Raw genomic sequence first — 20,481 nt, 5'->3', positions numbered from 1 at the left:
TGACGTATATGTGATTGAAAATCACTGTTTTTCTTATTACACAAGAGTAACAAAAGTAGCATGTTTCTTCTGCTGCGGTTTCAGCGGCAGAGGTCTCACTCACAATTGTAAAGCAGACCCGGTAATATGAGATCAAAGTTTGACTATGTATTTTATACTATCTACCTCTCGTCACTCGGGTAACTAAAACGATAAGAAGGACAACAATGGTGAGCAGAACGGTCATCTGAAGCTTCTCTATCACTGGGGCAGTACCTGAAGCTAACACAACCGTCTCATTTCCAGGAACAAGACTGAAGAGGTCCGTGACGTACTTTGTGACTCTCTCCATGGTATCCATAATTTTGATGGCACTCCGCTCAAACAACCTCCTTATACAACAATTTGCGGCTGAACCAGAGTCTTCTTCTGACCTCCCAACTGCATTATACATCCAGGAAAACTCTTTACATAACTAAACCGTTAGAAGCAGAGTCCAGTGAATCTTATGTTCTTACCATTGCTTATGAGCTCCCGGACAACCTCATTGTTCATCACTGCATCCCAAACAGCCTTGTCTGAAGCTAAGGACATAACCATTCTCTGCAACAATAGACACGACATTAATGTCCGTATCAGTTATTTCGTTTGTCAAACCATGGAGCACAAAAGACAGGGAACCTGAACAGAAGGGTCGGTCTGAAACACATGAAAGGCGTCGTAGAGTCTATCCAGCATATACGGCTGTAGAAGCCTAGTATTACAGAGCTGTAACGGAGGCTCAATCCAATCCACAGACTCCGACTCTGAAACTTGGCCTTCATCATCATCATCATCATTGAACATCCTAAACAAATAAAATGATGGGTTCTTTAAACCAATAAAGAAATGACAATATTTCAAAAAGCAAAACCTTTTTTTTAGTTTTCCAACTCTCACAATCGAAGTGCAGAGAAGGCATCGTCAACTTCGTCAAGTTCCGGAGCTTTATCCGTAACAAAATCAACCTCTTTATCTACAGCCACCCATTCATATTCTTCCTCCTCCTCACCGTTAGATCCATAACTCGCCTTCACCGGCTCATATGAAGAAAATGATGGAGACATGGGTGCTTGTTTCTGACTGCCGAGATTAGTCACTGTAACAGCATCAGCTCTTTTTTCCAAAGCCTCCACCTCTTCTCCACCGCCGATTCTGATTCCCATTTGGTTTAAACTTTTCTTGGTCTGGAAGCTGGAATCCGTGCTTAGACAATTTTTTTAGTCAATGGTAATTTCCTTTCTAGTCCTCATACTTTACGATTTTCCAAAATTCAGATGTATACTTTTTTTTTTTTTTTTTTATTTCTAGTATTCAGATGTATACTTATGCTATTATACATCAACAACCCCATAATACTTTTAAAAAGTGTACTGTTAAAAGCCGATTTTAAAATTGCAACGAGTCTTCGAAATCAACTGGAGCAATAGGCTTTGATCTTAAAACCCCCCCCGTGAGTATCCTTTAAAGTTTTCCACAAGTAACTTGATCATGCTAACTGAAAGAATCAAGAATCAAGTTACAAGTTGACAAAAAATACCAAGACTTGAAGTAACACATCTCCAACATTGAAAAGCACTGTCTTTTACTATAATAAGGTTCAAGTGGGCTGATGAATATTGGATATTTCAAGAAATGTATACATAATAGTATAATACAATCCAGCAGAGTCATCCAGTTATGGCTTATGACAAAGCAAAACACTAACATACTGACATCTTTGTGCCTGAAGTTTCAGATAAAATGGTTTACGTACACACCCACTCAATTTAACATAATGCAGTAGTAAGATATAGTAAAACGTTTACAGATAAGCAATATGATGAAAAAAGGTTAACAAGCTAGCATGTATGTATATGGGCTGTTCTCCAACTCTCTCCCGTTTTTATCCTACATGCAATCATAACTTTTTTATTTTGTTTAATTATGGGGGAAAAAAAATTGAAAAGGAAAAGACAAAGATTTTGAAATGAAAAATAATAATGATTAGTAATGTTGATTTTGGATCCCATAGAGGAAATATAAATATATACTCGTCTATTTTTTTCAAAAAAGTGAAACATCTTATATTTTTCATGAACAAAATGATTACACGTTTTTGATATCATGATTTCATTGGTTTCTACCATCTAATGATCTCTGATTAACAACTTTGAAGACCGTAATGGAAATTTATAGGCTAATGATAATGCATTATTGTCACTTTTAAGAAATATGATCATAAAACTTCAAGCTAAAGCATATCTATGTGCCCACAAACACATGAGACAAAATAAAAGCATGGGCCACGTTAATTATATAATTTGCTCAAATATGTCGTTTTTGGTTTATAAAACTCATTTTTGAGTGTTTTTTAATTAGACACCAATAACAGAAACTAATTTAAGAAACCTTTTTAATACAACCAAAAAGAGATTTGGTTAGTGGGGATGATCAGACTACTTAAACTAAAGACCAAAACTGACATCTAATTTGGCTTCATCTGAGCAATATGGATATTAGTGTCAAATCAATTTCTATTTAATTTAAAATTGTGATGAAGGTTGACAAATTTTGATTCTTTACAACCATATCTCAGCAAATGTTTTAGTTCCTTTTTACTAAATTGACTATATATTTCAACAAAAATGAATATATTCACATCTAAGACTAGAAAGTTACTGATAAAAAACTTTTTTTTATCTAGTGGTAAGTGTGGATAGATATGTTGCATGTTGAATTTGCCGTAGTCATGTGTTTGAATAATTAGCTCATTTGGGTGTATTGTTTATAGTATAGTATATTAATAGTACTTTAACAATTTGAATACGAGAAAAGAAAAAGTATGATACTTGAGTCACACACTTATTATATGACAAATCATTTCATTCTGAACCTAAAAATAAAATCCAAAAGTGTCATTTAACAAATAACAAAAACAAAATACAAAACAAACTGTGATATTTATTTATATATATATAAAGAATACAAAGTTAACAAACGGTGGTATTTCGGAAAAAGAATATTAAAAAAGAATGAGAGACATTTGAAATAACATATAGTAAGTAAATAAATGGCCTCACTTCCATCAATCGTTTTCTTTCTCTCTTTATTTCATCCTCTTTGTTTACTTTTGAAGGAATGTTCAATTCTTTCATCATTCTCTTGTGGAAACTTTTTTATAATTATATTTTCTTTTCTTTTTTCTACTTTATTAATTTGTTTCTTGTCTCTCGTGTACTTCCAAAATTAACAATTTCATATATATTACAATATACAAACTAAAAAAATAAAAAACTTGAATACTATAGCTCCATTGAAATTTTTTGGGTACCGAAGAATTCTACTTTGAAGTATAACTCAATTCATACATTGCGTTAATAGATATAGATAGATATTCTAAAATGAAAACCCCACAGGGGCATGAGATAAGGCATTGTCGCTTACATGCATCATAACATGGATCGAGGCAATGTTTTCAACACTTGTCTTTCACTAAGCGAGATGGTAAACAAAACTGGCTATGTGTGCATATATATCGACTAGCTTAGCTATAGAGGGGTATACGGAGGTTAAGATGCATTTTCCCGATGTATATATGAGACATTCCCATCGTTTTGTATTAGCATTACTGTATCACTCTGACTTTGCAAACAATGACCCAATGGGAATAATCAAATCAATCACTCTGCTTAAACAAAAGAGGAGATGTTCAGTTGGGGGTAAAACCGTCATGTGGCAAAAAGGAACAAAACATACCATACTACTATACTACTACTGTACTGTTGTTGCGAAAAAGACACGCGTGGCCAAGAAAACACTAACAAAAAGAGAAATGTAAACGACGCATGCCTCATCCATGCCCCCTCTATTCATTTTCATTTTCTCATTATTGCATCCTATTAAGTTTTCTTTTTCTATAAAGAAGACACCCCAAGAATATTTAGGACCAATGATCCTTTCTTGTCCGTATTTTATGTAACGTATATCATTCTAATTAGTCAACAATTTTTCTTTTCGGCCTTCGAACCACGTAGCTAGTATATATAGTGATTATAAATTGAACCATTGGGATTATAAACTATGATGCAACGAGGAGTCAATTAACGGTACATGAGAATATGAATCTACAAAGCAATATTGTATATTGTTACGAATGTAGTATCGCATTATGCTCACGTACGTACGGAGCCTTTTAAAGATATGATATGCACATAAGCGATAATTTAGGTGATTAATTAGCTGGGGAAATAATGAAATCTTCTTCTTCTTTTTTTTTTTTTTGGGTGCAACGTAACTTTATAGATCATCGAATAAATGTGTCACCCAACCTTAATGATGAAAAGTGAATCTATAATGGCAAGCAACCATCATGAGATACAAACAAACTATATCCCCTTAAGTCAATTTCTACAGCTATATTTATAAACTTTATTATATATATACAGAGAGAGCATTGACAAAAAAAAAGATTATATTATTGAGTGTGTTTTACTGTTTAATAAATAAAACATATGTATTAGAAGAAAAAGACATCGTAACGAGAATAAAAATAGATATATAAAAGAAAAAGGCATAGTTTGGATTTCCTAGCAGTATTAGATAAATAAGTGAGACAAACAAAAATTGTAGTTAGAACAGGACCATGTGATTGCGAAACTTAAAAAAAAAAAAAAAAAATACATGAAAACCTATTTTGACAAGAATTATCTGAAAATAGTGAATATACAAACATGAAAATAGATTCGTGTCCATAGATTATAATGATGTTATGATCATTAGAAAACACGTAATTTAATTTAGGGAATGCAAGAGAACTAGCCAGAGACAAAAAAGAAAAAATATTTTTGACTAGGACAGGACCATGTGATTGAGATAATTTAGAAAATACGTAAAAGAAGTTAGAAATAGCGAATTTGAGTAGTAGAAATTCAATTCGTATAAGATAAAATCTACAATAAACTAAAGTAAGTGTACATTACAAAACTCAACTCTAAATCTAAAAGTCGATCTGAAACAAGTTTGTGTGTTATTGTTGTTGTGAAAGAAGTCTAAATCAAGTTTTCTTTCAAGTTTTCGTAAAAAATGATATATACAACTCTAGTAAATAGATTTAACGGGTGGCCAATGGTTATGATTTGGTAGATATTTTAACAAATAGAAAAAGAAATCGGAATTATCAATTCATGAAAAGGCAATAAAGAGATGCACGCGTATATGATCCCTATACGTATGAATAATGGTGTGCTAAAAGAATAGCTAGTGTGAACACTCTGATGAATTTGGGGTTATACATATATATATAATCATCTTGAATCTTTGAGGCGCGAGATTGGTGTTCGAAAGAGGAAAAAGAGAACCATACCATACATTAATACATATACATATATATACTTATATTGTAAAAAAAAAAAAAAGAAGAAGAAGAAGGAGATAGAGATATATAGTGGGCTTGAGAGTTAGTGGAGAGAGACAGAGGAATTAACCTTTATTGGATCCTGTGAGTGTGACTCTGATAAAATACACTCCACTTTCACCACCTTATTACAACATTACATTTACATGATAATACGTTTCTATGTGTACATTAACATGTACTTTTGTATACATATCTCTCCATGCGCATACACTTCCATCGAACATTCTATTTGTCTGCAAAAGAAAACCCAAAGTGGGGAAAAAACAATTTCAAATGAGGTTAAGAAATATATTAAAATACAAAGCATTCTGAAATACGAGTGCCATTGTGATTTTGGTTTTCCCATTTTTAAACAACTCCACCCAAGTATAAAAATTCTAATCTTATATTTTCTACGATACGGCCAATCAAAAATTGCATACCATTATACTATTTGTTTTTTTTTGGTTTTATACGAGACATAACATAATGAATAAAGATTATAATACGAAGTAGAACAGTAAGTAATTTTGAAAAAAGTAAGTAAAGTTAAAGAATGATGAGAGTGGAAAATGGAATGAGTTTTTCTTTTGTTTGCTTTGCTTTGCTTTCCCCACACAAGCCATAATGCCTTAACCAACAAAAGCCAGACCATTAGACGCACTCCATAATCATCATCACCTTCATCATGACTTCTTCTTCTTCTTCTTCTCTTCACTTCCTCCTTCTTCTTCAAACCCTTATATCCACCGTTGTCTATCCTAACACACAATCTCACCACCACTCTTCATCCCACTGTTTCACTTTCATCTCCTCCTAATTCCATGATGGACAAGATGAACACTTCTCCTTCTCTTGTTCATCTCCTCCTCCTCCTCCTTCTTCTTCCTTTCTTCGCCTTCAATTCCTTAGCTCTCAAGGTTTCACCTCAGCTCTTATCTCTCCTTTCCCTCAAATCATCTCTCTCTGGCCCTCCTTCCGCCTTTCAAGACTGGAAAATCCCTACTGATGCTCAAAACGACGCTGCTTTGTGTTCTTGGTCTGGTGTAGTTTGTGATAATGTAACGGCTCAAGTCATTTCTCTTGACCTCTCTCACCGGAACCTCACGGGTCGTCTTCCTCCAAAGATTCGTTACTTTTCGAGCTTACTCTACTTGAATCTCAGTGGGAATTCCTTGGAAGGCTCGTTTCCGACTTCTATCTTTGATCTCACCAAGCTCACTACCCTCGACATCAGCCGTAACTCGTTTGACTCTAGCTTTCCTCCCGGAATCTCCAAGCTCAAGTTCTTAAAGGTCCTCAATGCCTTCAGCAACAACTTCGAAGGTCTATTGCCTAGTGATGTGTCTCGTCTTCGTTTTTTGGAAGAGCTAAACTTTGGTGGGAGTTACTTCGAAGGAGAGATTCCTGCTGCTTACGGTGGTTTACAGAGATTGAAGTTTATTAATTTAGCCGGAAATGTCCTCGGAGGTGAACTACCTCCGAGTTTAGGGCTCTTATCGGAGCTCCAACACATAGAGATCGGTTATAATCACTTCAACGGAAGCATACCCTCGGAGTTTTCGTTACTCTCCAATCTCAAGTACTTTGACGTTTCCAATTGCAGCCTCTCTGGTTCTCTGCCTCAAGAACTCGGAAATCTCACAAAGCTGGAGACATTGTTGCTATTCTCAAATGGCTTCACTGGTGAAATTCCGGAGAGTTATAGCAACTTAAAAGCCCTCAAGTCTCTCGATTTTTCGAGTAATCAGCTTTCTGGTAGTATCCCATCAGGCTTCTCAAGCTTAAAGAACCTCACATGGCTGAGCTTAATCAGCAATAATCTCTCCGGTGAAGTCCCTGAAGGAATTGGTGAGCTTCCTGAGCTAACCACATTGTCTCTATGGAACAACAACTTCACCGGAGTTTTGCCACAAAAGCTCGGATCAAACGGCAACCTTGAGACTATGGATGTCTCTAACAACTCATTCACCGGCACAATCCCTTCTTCTCTCTGCCATGGAAACAAGCTATACAAACTCATCCTCTTCTCCAACATGTTCGAAGGTGAATTACCAAAGAGCTTAACTCGATGCAACTCTCTATATCGGTTCCGGATTCAGAACAATCGATTAAACGGCACAATTCCGATCGGATTAGGCTCTCTGCCTAACCTCACATACGTTGATTTGAGTAACAACAGATTCACCGATCAAATTCCGGCGGATTTCGCCACCGCACCTGTACTTCAATACTTGAATCTCTCTACCAATTCCTTCCACAGCAGATTACCAGAAAACATATGGAAAGCTCCGAATCTACAGATCTTCTCAGCTAGTTTCAGCAATTTGATCGGTGAAATCCCAAATTACGTTGGTTGCAAAAGCTTCTACAGGATTGAGCTACAAGGAAACTCACTCAACGGAACGATTCCATGGGATATCGGACATTGCGAGAAGCTTCTCTCTTTAAACCTCAGCCAAAATCATCTCTCCGGGATCATTCCTTGGGAGATTTCAGCTCTTCCGTCGATCGCCGACGTAGATCTTTCTCATAATTTCCTAACCGGAACCATCCCTTCCGATTTCGGAAGCTCCAAGACGATCACAACCTTCAACGTTTCGTATAATCAGCTCATCGGTCCGATTCCAAGCGGTTCGTTCGCTCATCTGAATCCGTCCTTCTTCTCCTCAAACGAAGGTCTCTGCGGAGCTATCGTTGGAAAACCTTGCAATTCTGATAGGTTTAACGGCGGAGATCGAGATCTAGACGGTCATCGTAACGACCAGCGACCGAAGAAAACCGCCGGGGCTATTGTTTGGATACTGGCGGCGGCGATTGGAGTTGGATTCTTCGTTCTCGTCGCCGCAACTCGATGTTTCCAGAAAAGCTACGGAAACAGAGTCGACGGTGGTGGAAGAAATGGCGGAGATATAGGACCGTGGAAGCTAACCGCGTTTCAGAGACTTAATTTTACGGCGGATGATGTGGTGGAGTGTCTCTCAAAGACAGATAACATCCTCGGAATGGGATCAACGGGAACAGTGTACAAAGCAGAGATGCCTAACGGAGAAATAATCGCCGTTAAAAAACTATGGGGGAAAAACAAAGAAAACGGCAAGATCCGTCGGCGGAAGAGCGGTGTATTGGCGGAGGTCGATGTTTTAGGGAACGTACGGCACCGGAACATCGTTCGCCTCCTTGGTTGCTGCTCGAATCGAGATTGCACGATGCTTCTGTACGAATACATGCCTAACGGAAGTTTAGACGATCTGCTACACGGTGGTGATAAGACGATGAACGCGGCGGCGGAATGGACGGCGTTGTATCAGATCGCGATTGGTGTGGCTCAAGGGATCTGTTATCTCCACCATGACTGTGATCCAGTGATCGTACACCGTGACCTGAAACCTAGCAATATTCTACTCGACGGAGATATGGAGGCGCGTGTGGCGGATTTCGGCGTCGCGAAGCTGATTCAAACCGACGAATCCATGTCCGTCGTCGCCGGATCGTACGGTTACATTGCACCAGGTACCCCCATTAACTTTTTAAAAATTAATTCTTTACTTTTCCCCAAATTTTAAATTTCGTACTTTTTTGTCCCTTTGTTTTTTATTATTCGGATTTTGTCCGTTTCTTGAACATTCTCTTTGTTGGGATGACAACATCTGACAATATGACTAAAATGTTTGTTTGTTTTTGGTTTGGTTTGCAGAGTATGCTTACACACTACAAGTGGATAAAAAGAGTGATATCTACAGTTACGGTGTGATTTTACTGGAAATCATCACCGGAAAAAGGTCGGTCGAACCAGAGTTTGGTGAAGGCAACAGTATCGTGGATTGGGTTAGATCAAAGTTGAAGACTAAAGAAGATGTAGAAGAAGTTCTAGACAAAAGCATGGGTAGGTCGTGTAGTCTAATAAGAGAAGAGATGAAACAAATGTTGAGAATCGCCTTGTTGTGTACGAGCCGGAATCCGACAGACCGACCGCCGATGAGAGATGTGTTGTTGATCCTTCAAGAGGCAAAGCCGAAGAGGAAGACAGTAGGAGGAGATAATGTGATCGTTCTTGGTGATGTTAACGAGGTCAATTTCGAAGATGTTTGTAGTGTTGGTGGTGGTAATGTTAAATGTCAAAAGATTGGAGTTTGATTTGTTTATATATATATCTTTGTATTTTGGAGTTTTCAATCTAGTTGTAGACTTCTCTTTTTGTAAGGGTGTTAGCGTGTATATATATGAGTGTATTTTTTGCTTTTGTTCTTCGTCTTCTCTCTTTGGGTTATATGAATGAGATGTTTCGAATTTTTGCTTCGACGAAGATCATGCTTCATCATGTGATTGTGGGCTACTTGGATCGACAATAACACTTATGACTACATATATCTTTGTTTTTTTTGGTATTATAACATGTTGACTATCTATTCAATTCAATGATATTTCCATTTAGAGTAATTATTTATTCTCTTTTTTCTTTCCACTTAAGGCTGTTCGTATTTACCTTATTATATATGTATTCAATCAATTGATACTTTTGAATAATCTTAAATCCTTGACTATTGTTAGTCAAACAAAACCTAATTTTTAATTCAGTATTTATACGGTAAAAGATATATTTTACAAAGAATGTTTCGGTTAGTTTCTGATTAAACACATAATAACCTACGAGAATTGTGGTTGTCAATAAATGAGTCTAAATGATCCGAATGTAACACGATGCAATTATACAAAACCACTAAGCTTGCATGGTTATCTTAAAGTTTTGTTTCCTATACTAATCTGCTTCTAATCATCTTATGTTTTTTATGCATTTGAAAGCCTAATAATATCACTACGTCCCAATTTAAATATTGTATTCCACGATATGATGTTTAAACAACTTTTGAAAGAAATTAAAATAGACCAACAAAATAGAGAACATGTTCAAAACAAAAACACGAAAAAACAAAGAAAGAGAGCATGTATTATTATTTGTTTATCCAAATGGACAAATCACTAAAACCCTATGCCTCATAGCTAGATTCTATGGTCACTTGGCGGAAGTCGAGAAGTTGATTGGTGAAAGGAATGCATAATGAACCTTTTTGTGACCACCAAGTGCTTGACCAGATTCGAACACTCTGTTACAAATTTGACACTCGTAACGCTTTCCTACCACCACCGATCCATCTTCGCCGGAGATCTTCAGTCGTTTGTTTCTGTGGCTCGTCCGATGACCTCCCAACGCCTGATGCGAACGTAAAACTTTTCCACATATGTCGCACATATACTTACTTTGCTTCTTGCCCCTTCTTTCTTTCGTACCGTAGTATGCGTTTTCATCAGCATATTCATCGCTGTCTGCGGTTAGGTATCCCACATCTGAAGTGAGAAACTTAACATCTCCATCTTCATTGTCTTCTTGTTCTTCAGCAACGTACTCATCATCACTGTCTTCGACATCTTCTTCAGAATCTATTTCCATATACTCTTCAGTATCTTTTCCTTCTTTAGTTGATTTCGGATTCTGACCTGACCACATGGTCTTCATTTGTAAAAGACATAAAGCATTTTGTTCAGAAGTTATACCGCATAGAGACTCTGTAGAAATTTCCTCTTCCAAATCGATGAAGATCTTTCCCTTGGCAGCAGTTACTTCTTGTTCACCCTCTTTGGTTAGATCTGGCGTACGACCACTAGCAGCTTCATTGGTGAGGGCAGATCTCATCAGAACTGTTTCGTGCGGTCGTCTGAAGTTTGCTCCAAGGTTGTTGCGCGGTCGAAGTGATGGAAGGCTCGAGCCAGTTGATAGTTCGGCGGAAAATTGCCGAGTGTGAGACTTCATGTGACCACCTAGAGCTTTCCCGTTTGAAAATGATTTCTTGCATACTTGACAGGTTTTTTCTTGGTTGAGAAGTGGATACATCATTTGCGATGAAAACACACAAACAAAAAGGCTAGAGTTTTTGATTGCTTTTTATGCTAGAAGTTTTTGTTTGTAATATGTTGCTCTGTGATTTTGTGAAAATGGAATACTACCCCATATATATACATACACAAGAGATGCAAAGAGTGAGGAACATGAGTATGTAACACAATCAATTATTCAAAAGGAGTTAACCACTTGACATAAGTGTTTGGTGCAATATGTTCCAACAAATTACTACTTGCAAGCAAAACAAATTTTGGTCAAAGAAAACAGGGTCAACAATCATGATTTTTTTTTTATTAATTAAAATGCAAAACAACGCGGTCGGACTATCTTGGAAACAAAGAAAACAAAGTCAACAATCATGATTTACAAGCTTATCTTTATGTTCTTGTCTAAAATAACTAGTACAAGTAAATTACTTATTAAAAAGTACAAAAATTTACGGCACTCTTATACTAAATATTTAAAGTTAACTTATAAGTTATGGTCAATACGTATAAAATATATAATTCGAGTGGTACATAAATAAATACCAAGTATTTTCCAATAAGGTTTAACAAAAATCAACTTATGATGAAATGAAGATGATATTTGATCTACTACTTCATACAATTAAAACAAAATTTATTGTCAATTAATATTCAACATCTTGATAAATTATTGTGTTGAACTAATAAAGAATACTAATTAATTGTAGCAAATATTACTATATATTGTATACATATAAAAAAGTAGCCTATATTTTAGGAAAGTAATCAAACAAATTGTAGGATTTGTGAGCACTTGAAAGTTGAAATCGAGAAGCAACGTTTATAAGTTAGAACAAAGCAACCACATAGAGTAGTGCCAATTAAAGTACGAACAAGAAGAAGATCATGAGGAGAAGTTCTAAACTCAACTTCAGCTATTGCCAGCTGCATTACGTCAAAGAGCTCAAAGCTGTCAGTACCCAAAGTCATTGTAGCTCTTTCACAAATCATTATATTTTCGATCTTAAATCATTTCATTTCATATAGTATCTGTGTTTCTCGCAGATGGTCGTCCAAGGTGCTAAAGCAAAAAAATTGTTTAGTGTTGACTGGGCTGGCAAAGAATGTGGTTAAAGGCCCATATTATAGTTTATAGGTGATTCTAAGGCCCATTGTTATTTGCATCTCTAGAAGATCGTACGGTCAAAACGGATTTAGTTAGGATACACGCGACGTACAATAGCGTTCTCTTGTTCCCGCCCTAAGCACTCCCATCCAATGGAACTTTTGCTCTTTTCTAATTTGTTTCAGCCGAGTGAGAAAAAACCCTAGAACTGCAATTAGCGATGGCGAAATCTGGGTCTCGAGCTAGTGATTCCTTCATCAAACAGCGTTCTGGGTCGGGTACGATTCTTAGGATTACAGTTGAGAATTTCATGTGCCATAGTAATCTCCAGATTGAGTTTGGCGAGTGGGTCAATTTCATCACCGGCCAAAACGGAAGTAAGTTTTTTCCTTTACAAAAAAAAAAATTGATCTCTTTAGCTCTCTGATTGATTGAATTGAATCACGAATACCTTATTGAGAACTGGGTTTCGCCGGATTTTGAAATCTTATATTTGATTCACTGTGCTAATAACGATTCAGGTTAATTTTTTTTTGTTTCTCGTTGGAAAGTGGTGGCCATATTTTCTCATTTGATTTAGAAGTTAGGAGATTGCGAATTTATGATTAAGAATTTTTTTTTTGATTGAAAATTTTAAATAGTTGTCAGCTTCTTGGAATGTGAAACGACAATTAGTATTTGTTTGGTATTGGGTAGTCTGTGAAGGTGTTGCGACTTTATTGCTCTATGATCTTTACTGAATGGTTGAAAGCGTATAATTTCTTGTTTTGGTTTTATAATCTTCAGGTGGTAAAAGTGCAATTTTGACTGCTCTATGTGTTGCATTTGGATGTCGAGCAAGAGGGACACAGCGGGCTGCCACTTTGAAGGATTTCATAAAAACCGGATGCAGGTTTGTATACTTATGCTGTGTTTTATCTAAAATATCAGATTTGCAGGTTGGAAAGAACTCAAAAAGCACATGCTTGATGGTGTTCATTCGTCTTTCTCAAAAAAAAAATAGTTTGTTTCTTGTCATGATTAAGAATGAATAGCTGAAACTTTCACTCTCGTTGGGATTTCTTTGCAGTTATGCTGTTGTCCATGTCGAAATGAAAAACCAAGGAGAGGATGCTTTTAAACCTGAAATTTATGGTGAAATTATAATTATCGAACGCAGGATAACCGAGTCTACCACTTCTACCGTTCTCAAAGATTATCTAGGTTAATTTTCTGTACTATACTCTCTGTAAATTTAAGGTTTGACTTACAAATTTTCTCATAGCCGCCTACTGCTTGTTGTGATGACTGTCTCCGTTCTTTCTCTCTTTTCAACCATCTCTTTCTGTGTATTATGTGCATAGAAATTATTGATATAAAAGGTTTTTCATGTTTACTCCTTTTCGGCAACTTGTATTCTGCAGGAAGGAAAGTAAGTAACCGAAGGGATGAGCTACGGGAACTTGTTGAGCATTTTAATGTGAGTTTTAATTGTTCATTCAGTTTTAAAGAAAGTATTAAAGTGATATCAGAAGCATTTGGCATATTCATTGCTGTATTCTTATTATATTTTACATGGGTAGATTGATGTTGAAAACCCTTGTGTGGTAATGAGTCAAGACAAAAGCAGGGAGTTCTTACATTCTGGAAATGACAAAGATAAATTTAAGGTGTGTCATGTGAATTGGCATATATCAACGTCAACCATGTTATTTTAGCTGAAAAAATTTCGCTCTTTAGTTTTTTTTTAAGGCAACCCTTCTTCAGCAAGTCAATGATCTTCTCCAAAGTATCTACGAACACTTGAATAATGCAACTTCAATAGTCGATGAATTGGAGAACACAATTAAACCAATAGAAAAGGAGATTAGTGAGTTGCGTGGAAAGATAAAGAATATGGAACAAGTTGAAGAAATAGCTCAAAAGTTGCAGCAGTTGAAGAAGAAACTGGCTTGGTCATGGGTATATGATGTGGATAGGCAGCTCCAGGAGCAGACTGAGAAGATTGTGAAGCTTAAAGAACGTATACCGACTTGCCAAGCTAAAATAGATTGGGAACTGGTAAGCAATACATACTTCCATCATCTCATATTTGGATGGCTATAAAAAAATAGAAATTTAGCAATGCTGGGGTGCATTAATTTCTCCCCATGATCCTACCTGGCCATCATAAGATAACAATGAATTTTATTAGCCGTATAAAAAAGATAGTTTGATAATGTATTGTCTTGAGGTATTTCTGCCCTAAGACTTTCTTATACGGCATAGTTAACGTGTACAATCTTGGTTCCATAAGTTTATGTGAAGTTTGCCTCTAAAGTTTTCTTAGAGCACAAACCTTGTTACATGCCTTATAGTAGGGGCTAGGGATCTACAGATGGGTGAATAAATTTCTTATCATGTTCTGAACTCGGAATGTTCGATTATAATTGACCATTTTTGTAGGGTAAAGTGGAATCATTAAGGGATCGCTTGACCAAGAAGAAAGCTCAAGTTGCATGTTTGATGGATGAATCAACTGCAATGAAGAGGGAGATAGAGAGTTTTCACCAATCAGCCAAGACGGTTTGTAAATTTGTTTTACGAGGGAGCTAGTTGATAGGATTTTTCCTAAAACATTGACAAATTATCTTCCATATCTAACAAAGTATATTTTAATGTTCCATGTTTGTGAAAAAAGGAGGCAAATGATTATACTGAATTCATCAAATGTGCTGCATGGTTCTAATATGCATCATTATTCTTAGCTTTGATTAGTTTTTAAAGTTGCTTTCAGTGTTATGTATTGTCCACAGATTGTATGCGAGTTTTTGATATATCTTTTTATTCTTGTTTTAGGCTGTACGGGAAAAGATTGCTCGACAAGAAGAGTTCCATCATAAGTGCAATAATGTTCAAAAGATAAAGGATCGTGTTAGAAGGCTTGAACGGCAGGTTGCAGATATCAATGAACAGACAATGAGAAGCACACAGGTCCTCAATATTGGTCACTAATTATCCAAAAAAAATAAATTACTATGTCTTTTCCATTGTACTCAGTGTCTTGTCATAACGAGCAAGATATTGTGAATGTATATATAGTTGTGCATATTTCTCACATGTTGATAGTTATGCAGGCTGAACAATCTGAAATTGAGGAGAAACTAATATATTTGGAGCAGGAGGTTGAAAAAGTTGAAACATTACTTTGCAGGTTATGATCTTAAGTTTTCTGTTTCCTTTTCGTCTGCTTAGCCTTCTTCTGTAGCCTTCTCTCTCGTCTTCAAACATGTTTTAAATATTTGATAATTTAGATTGAAAGAGGAAGAGAACTACTTATCAGAAAAAACGGTAGATGCGAGGAAAGGGATGGAAGTCATCGAGGATATGGTATGGTACAACCTTACTTGTATTTATTACTAACATATGAATCTGAAGTCTTAGAATTTCATCAGTTTCATATGCAGGTTGTTTAGAATTGTATTTAACACCTTGTTCATTTCTTTGGCCTTTTTGGCTTCTAGATTAATAACCATCAAAAGAGGCAAAGAACCATAATCTCTAACATTAATGATCTGAAGAAACATCAAACAAACAAGGTGCGTCCTAAATTTTATTACAATATTTAGTGTTTCGACTGGATATTACCTAGCCTCTTTCGGTATCATCTAATAGGCATACAAATACATGCATGCTCACTAGGTTACTGCATTTGGAGGGGACAGAGTCATTTACCTTCTGCAAGCTATTGAGAGACATCATCATAGATTCAGGAAACCACCAATTGGTCCTATTGGCTCCCATGTGGTGAGTTCCTACTTGTTCACTTGGAAATCTGTGCTCCAAACACATTAATTCACTTGCTGTCACATATTGACCATGCATGTTTCAAGAAGGAACTGACATGTTCAACATTTGTTGTAACAATCTCTTAATGTGAATATTTTGTGAGTTATCTCTTCTGGTGTTGGATTATGTTCTGCAGACTTTGATCGATGGCAATAAATGGGCTTCTACAGTTGAACAAGCTCTTGGCAGCCTCTTAAATGCCTTCATTGTGACTGATCATAAAGATTCACTCACTCTAAGAGGCTGTGCGAATGAAGCCAATTATAGAAACCTTAAGATTATCATCTATGACTTTTCGAGACCAAGGTTAGAAGTCAATTAAGCATATTAATGTTTCCGTTTAACCTTCTGCATGGGCTATGACTCAGATATTTGCTATCTTTTCATTTATGCAGGCTAAATATACCAAGGCACATGATTCCTCAGACTGATCATCCAACTATTTTCTCTGTCATACATTCTGATAACCCAACCGTCCTTAATGTTTTGGTGGATGTGGTTCGTACTTTCAATTTTTGCATCCACTTACTAAATTTGTTTATTATTATAGCCTGATACGACGACGATATTCACAGCTTAGTATTGTTTCCTGGATATTTCAGAGTGGTGTTGAGAGGCAAGTGCTTGCAGAGAATTATGAGGTGGGAAAGGCAGTTGCCTTTGGGAAAAGGCTCCCAAATCTAAAGGATGTTTACACTCTAGATGGATACCGAATGTGAGTAACTTGTTAGATTTTTCATGGACAGTCTTGTTTTATCTTCACTTGCAAACAAAACAAATCTTTTGCATGGCCGGAGATCAGTTGTTCCTTTGAATAGATTTTTGAACTATGACATATACCCCTGTGTGTCCTGGCTCTGGATTTCTCCAACATCAGTTTTCCACCATAAGACAAACTTGAGAACTGTTCCAATAGAAGCCTTTTGTTTGACATTTTGATTTCAACTCCCTTCAAGAACACTATTTTTTCTACTCTTACGCCAGGTTTTTGCGTGGGCCAGTTCAGACTACTCTTCCTTCTCATTCTCGTAGACCTTCGCGACTCTGTGCTTCTTTTGATGACCAAATCAAGGATCTTGAAATAGAGGCCTCAAGAGAACAAAACGAGATTAAACAATGCTTGGGACGTAAGAGGGAGGCAGAGGAGAGTCTCAAGGAACTTGATTTGAAAATGCATACACTGAAGGTAATGTCTTGTTGATTAATCCAGTAGACATGCCACAACTGGAGTTCCCAGTCTTTATAAAATTAAATATAATCTGCTCAAAAAATATTTATAAAGTGAAATAATTAACTCCATTTCTGAAAGCTTTAGTTCACCCGTATTCATAATCGCTATCCATATGTTTTCTCTGTTTTGTTTATTCAGAAGCACCGCGTCCAAGAAGAGAAGGTTTTGACGACAAAGGAACTTGAGATGCAAGATTTGAAGAATACAGTCGCTGCTGAAATTGAGGCATCAACTTCTTCAAATGTTAACGAGCTTCAACTTGAAATCATGGTTAGTTTGTTGGTGAAACAATTTTATTGTCATTGTTTTTGCGTTGATATCATTCCTTAAGTTTTTGCCACGTCTTTTATTATATCAGAAAGACCGAGAAGAGATAGAGGAGAAAGAAGCTTTGCTGGAGAAGCTCCAAAACTGTTTGGAAGAAGCTGAGCTAAAGGCTAATAAACTTACAGCTTTATTTGAGAACTTACGTGGTATGCCTGTGTTGGACCACTGTGTCTGAAACACCTCTATCTCTTTCTTGGTTTGTGATCGAACATGAATAGATCATCTTGATTGAGGGGTCGACTCTATTCTTACATTTTCTTGAAATGTGTATGTAGAGTCAGCCAAGGGTGAAATTGATGCCTTTGAGGAAGCAGAGAATGAGCTAAAGAAGATTGAGAAAGACCTTCAGTCTGCTGAAGTGGTACCCCTTCTTGCCTCTACCTAAAGTTTTTAATCTTTTACTTGTTTTGCATGCAGAATGTAAGCGTGATTCTGTTACAGGAGAAAATCCATTACGAGAACATAATGAAAAACAAAGTCCTACCAGATATCAAGGAGGCTGAGGCTTATTACGAAGAGCTTAAAAATAAACGGAAGGTACAGAAAATAAGCAATTATATAGGACTTTTTCAAAATGACAAATGCAACTTCATTTCTTTCTATATAACACCCAAAGTTAGAATATATCTATATGTCTCTCTTAATCTCTTTCAAAACACTCTCTGAGGAAATGGCCGGGTTGAAACCCAGGATGACATTTTGTCTGGTCTATTGAACTAGCTTCTAGACTAATGTGTTTTGGCTGTAAATAGATTAATTTCTTATCTTCTTGTTGGTCATTGCCAGTGTTCATTTCTTTTCGTGTTTCTTACGGTTACGAATTACATGTGCTAAAATTTCAGGAAAGTGACCAGAAGGCCTCTGAAATTTGTCCTGAGAGTGAGATCGAATCTTTAGGTCACTGGGATGGGAGTACTCCTGAACAGCTCAGTGCTCAGATTAATAGAATGAATCAGAGACTTCATCGAGAGAATCAGCAGTGAGTATTTTAGTATTGCCTTTTTAGCTCTTCCTTCACACAGAAACGACCAGTGACAGTAAATTACATGCTTCAATTCTTTGGATGCAGGTTTTCTGAATCAATCGATGACCTTCGGATGATGTATGAGAGCCTGGAACGAAAGATTGCAAAGAAGCGCAAATCCTATCAAGACCATCGAGAAAAACTCATGGTTGAGTTTGCAGATCTGTATTATGTTAAAGGTGTATGTATTATTATAGCTGCATCATTTAATGTATTCGTTACTGTTTGATCAGGCCTGCAAAAAGGCTCTAGATTCGCGTTGGGGAAAATTTCAAAGAAATGCATCTCTTCTTCGGCGTCAGTTAACATGGCAGTAAGCATTACTTTTCCATGGCCACCTACATATATAAATTTGTAGTTGGTTGTCTCTTGAGATTAGTATGATTTCCATATGGAGCTTTTTCTTATGTTAATGTTCAAATCAGATTCAACGCTCACTTGGGAAAGAAAGGTATCAGTGGACAAATCAAAGTCAGTTATGAGGAGAAAACTTTATCCATAGAGGTAATTGACACTACCATGCTACAATTTTTGCAATTAACGTGCCCATATTAGTACATGATGGCTTTCTTTTTCGACAGGTTAAGATGCCTCAAGATGCAACTAGCAATGCTGTTCGAGATACCAAAGGTCTTTCAGGTGCTGCATCCTACCTCACTCTAAAAAATCCAACATATAACTCATTGCCATCTAAGACATTTCCTATGTCAGCCATTGGTTGAGTCTAACGCTCTTCTCATTATATTAGGCGGAGAACGTTCTTTCTCGACTTTATGTTTTGCATTAGCTCTTCACGAGATGACAGAAGCCCCATTTCGAGCAATGGATGAGTTTGATGTGTTTATGGTATTATGTCCTTCTAAGAATCTACTCGTCAGAAGCATTACACGGGGATGAGACAACAACTTGAACTTTCTGATTTTGAAAAATCCAGGATGCAGTCAGTCGGAAAATCAGCTTGGACGCTCTGGTGGATTTTGCAATTGGACAAGGATCGCAGTGGATGTTCATCACCCCTCATGATATCAGGTAACAGATCAATACTTTGGAACTACGTATGTGAAGTGGATACGTGGATGAAACTCTCTCTCTCTCTTACAGCATGGTGAAGTCGCACGAGAGGATAAAGAAGCAGCAAATGGCTGCTCCACGTTCTTGAAAACAAAATAACCTCTCCTTGTATAGCTCCATAAAGGTACACACACTATCACTCACTTAAGCATATGATAATTCTGTGTCTGCAATTTTTTTGCCCGTTCTCACTTGTGTGTTTCTTTGATCGGCCTCATCAGGGAATCATCGGCTTTGAGTCAAATGCTACAACACTTGTTTCTTCCCTTCACTTCACAGTTGCTTTCTTGACAATAACGAGCTGATGGAAAGTTTGAGAAGACTGAAGAGCTTTGTGTATTGGTTGTTTTTACAGGTGCCGAGTGAGACCCTTTTTTTTTTTCATTTCGTTTTTATGAAAATTATTTATTCTCTTAACTTTTTGATTTTTGAAACTGTAATATATCTAATTTACTAATTTTTATTGACTTAAAATTATCATGAAGGGAGACAGATATTTTTAATCTATTGAATAAGCACAGATGGCGTTGGTACTGCTGACCGAGGCCTGAGAACATTATTTTGTGACAGTTCATTCATGCAGTTAACCAAAAGAGACAGAAAAAATCCCCTAGGCTCCATAGCTACTTGCTATC

General features: G+C 36.6%; 4 protein-coding genes across 4 annotated transcripts; 2 read left to right on the top strand and 2 right to left on the bottom strand.

The window, feature by feature from the left end:
- On the bottom strand, positions 1–1,184 carry LOC17875140. The gene is made up of 4 exons (XM_006281806.2): positions 919–1,184; positions 661–826; positions 498–582; positions 1–420 (listed from the first exon to the last, which is right to left on the bottom strand). The coding sequence occupies exons 1-4, from the start codon at positions 1,182–1,184 to the stop codon at positions 158–160; spliced, it is 780 nt and encodes a 259-aa protein (XP_006281868.1). The 3' UTR covers positions 1–157.
- A 4,609-nt stretch (positions 1,185–5,793) lies between these two features.
- LOC17875971 (leucine-rich repeat receptor-like protein kinase TDR) lies at positions 5,794–9,694 on the top strand. The gene is made up of 2 exons (XM_006279874.2): positions 5,794–8,908; positions 9,093–9,694. Exons 1-2 carry the CDS (start codon positions 6,220–6,222, stop codon positions 9,530–9,532), a joined length of 3,129 nt encoding a protein of 1,042 aa, XP_006279936.1. The 5' UTR covers positions 5,794–6,219; the 3' UTR covers positions 9,533–9,694.
- Positions 9,695–10,341: 647 nt separating this feature from the next.
- LOC17876571 (zinc finger protein ZAT9) lies at positions 10,342–11,285 on the bottom strand. The gene has a single exon (XM_006279489.2). The coding sequence runs from the start codon at positions 11,283–11,285 to the stop codon at positions 10,410–10,412; it is 876 nt and encodes a 291-aa protein (XP_006279551.1). The 3' UTR covers positions 10,342–10,409.
- A 1,273-nt stretch (positions 11,286–12,558) lies between these two features.
- Positions 12,559–20,381, top strand: LOC17876674 (structural maintenance of chromosomes protein 6B). The gene is made up of 29 exons (XM_006279794.2): positions 12,559–12,763; positions 13,173–13,278; positions 13,456–13,589; positions 13,790–13,845; positions 13,949–14,035; positions 14,106–14,426; positions 14,811–14,930; positions 15,204–15,338; positions 15,482–15,558; positions 15,659–15,734; positions 15,869–15,943; positions 16,047–16,151; positions 16,330–16,499; positions 16,589–16,691; positions 16,796–16,908; positions 17,178–17,379; positions 17,563–17,694; positions 17,783–17,897; positions 18,027–18,112; positions 18,193–18,288; positions 18,594–18,730; positions 18,821–18,923; positions 19,009–19,088; positions 19,201–19,279; positions 19,357–19,414; positions 19,524–19,621; positions 19,710–19,804; positions 19,877–19,970; positions 20,068–20,381. Exons 1-28 carry the CDS (start codon positions 12,607–12,609, stop codon positions 19,932–19,934), a joined length of 3,174 nt encoding a protein of 1,057 aa, XP_006279856.1. The 5' UTR covers positions 12,559–12,606; the 3' UTR covers positions 19,935–19,970; positions 20,068–20,381.
- Positions 20,382–20,481: the final 100 nt, after the last annotated feature.

Source organism: Capsella rubella, unplaced genomic scaffold (assembly GCF_000375325.1).
Source record: "Capsella rubella cultivar Monte Gargano unplaced genomic scaffold, Caprub1_0 scaffold_8, whole genome shotgun sequence".
Lineage (NCBI taxonomy): Eukaryota > Viridiplantae > Streptophyta > Magnoliopsida > Brassicales > Brassicaceae > Capsella > Capsella rubella.
The sequence above is the reverse complement of the archived record's forward strand: the minus strand, read 5'-3'. Positions and strand labels throughout refer to the sequence as shown.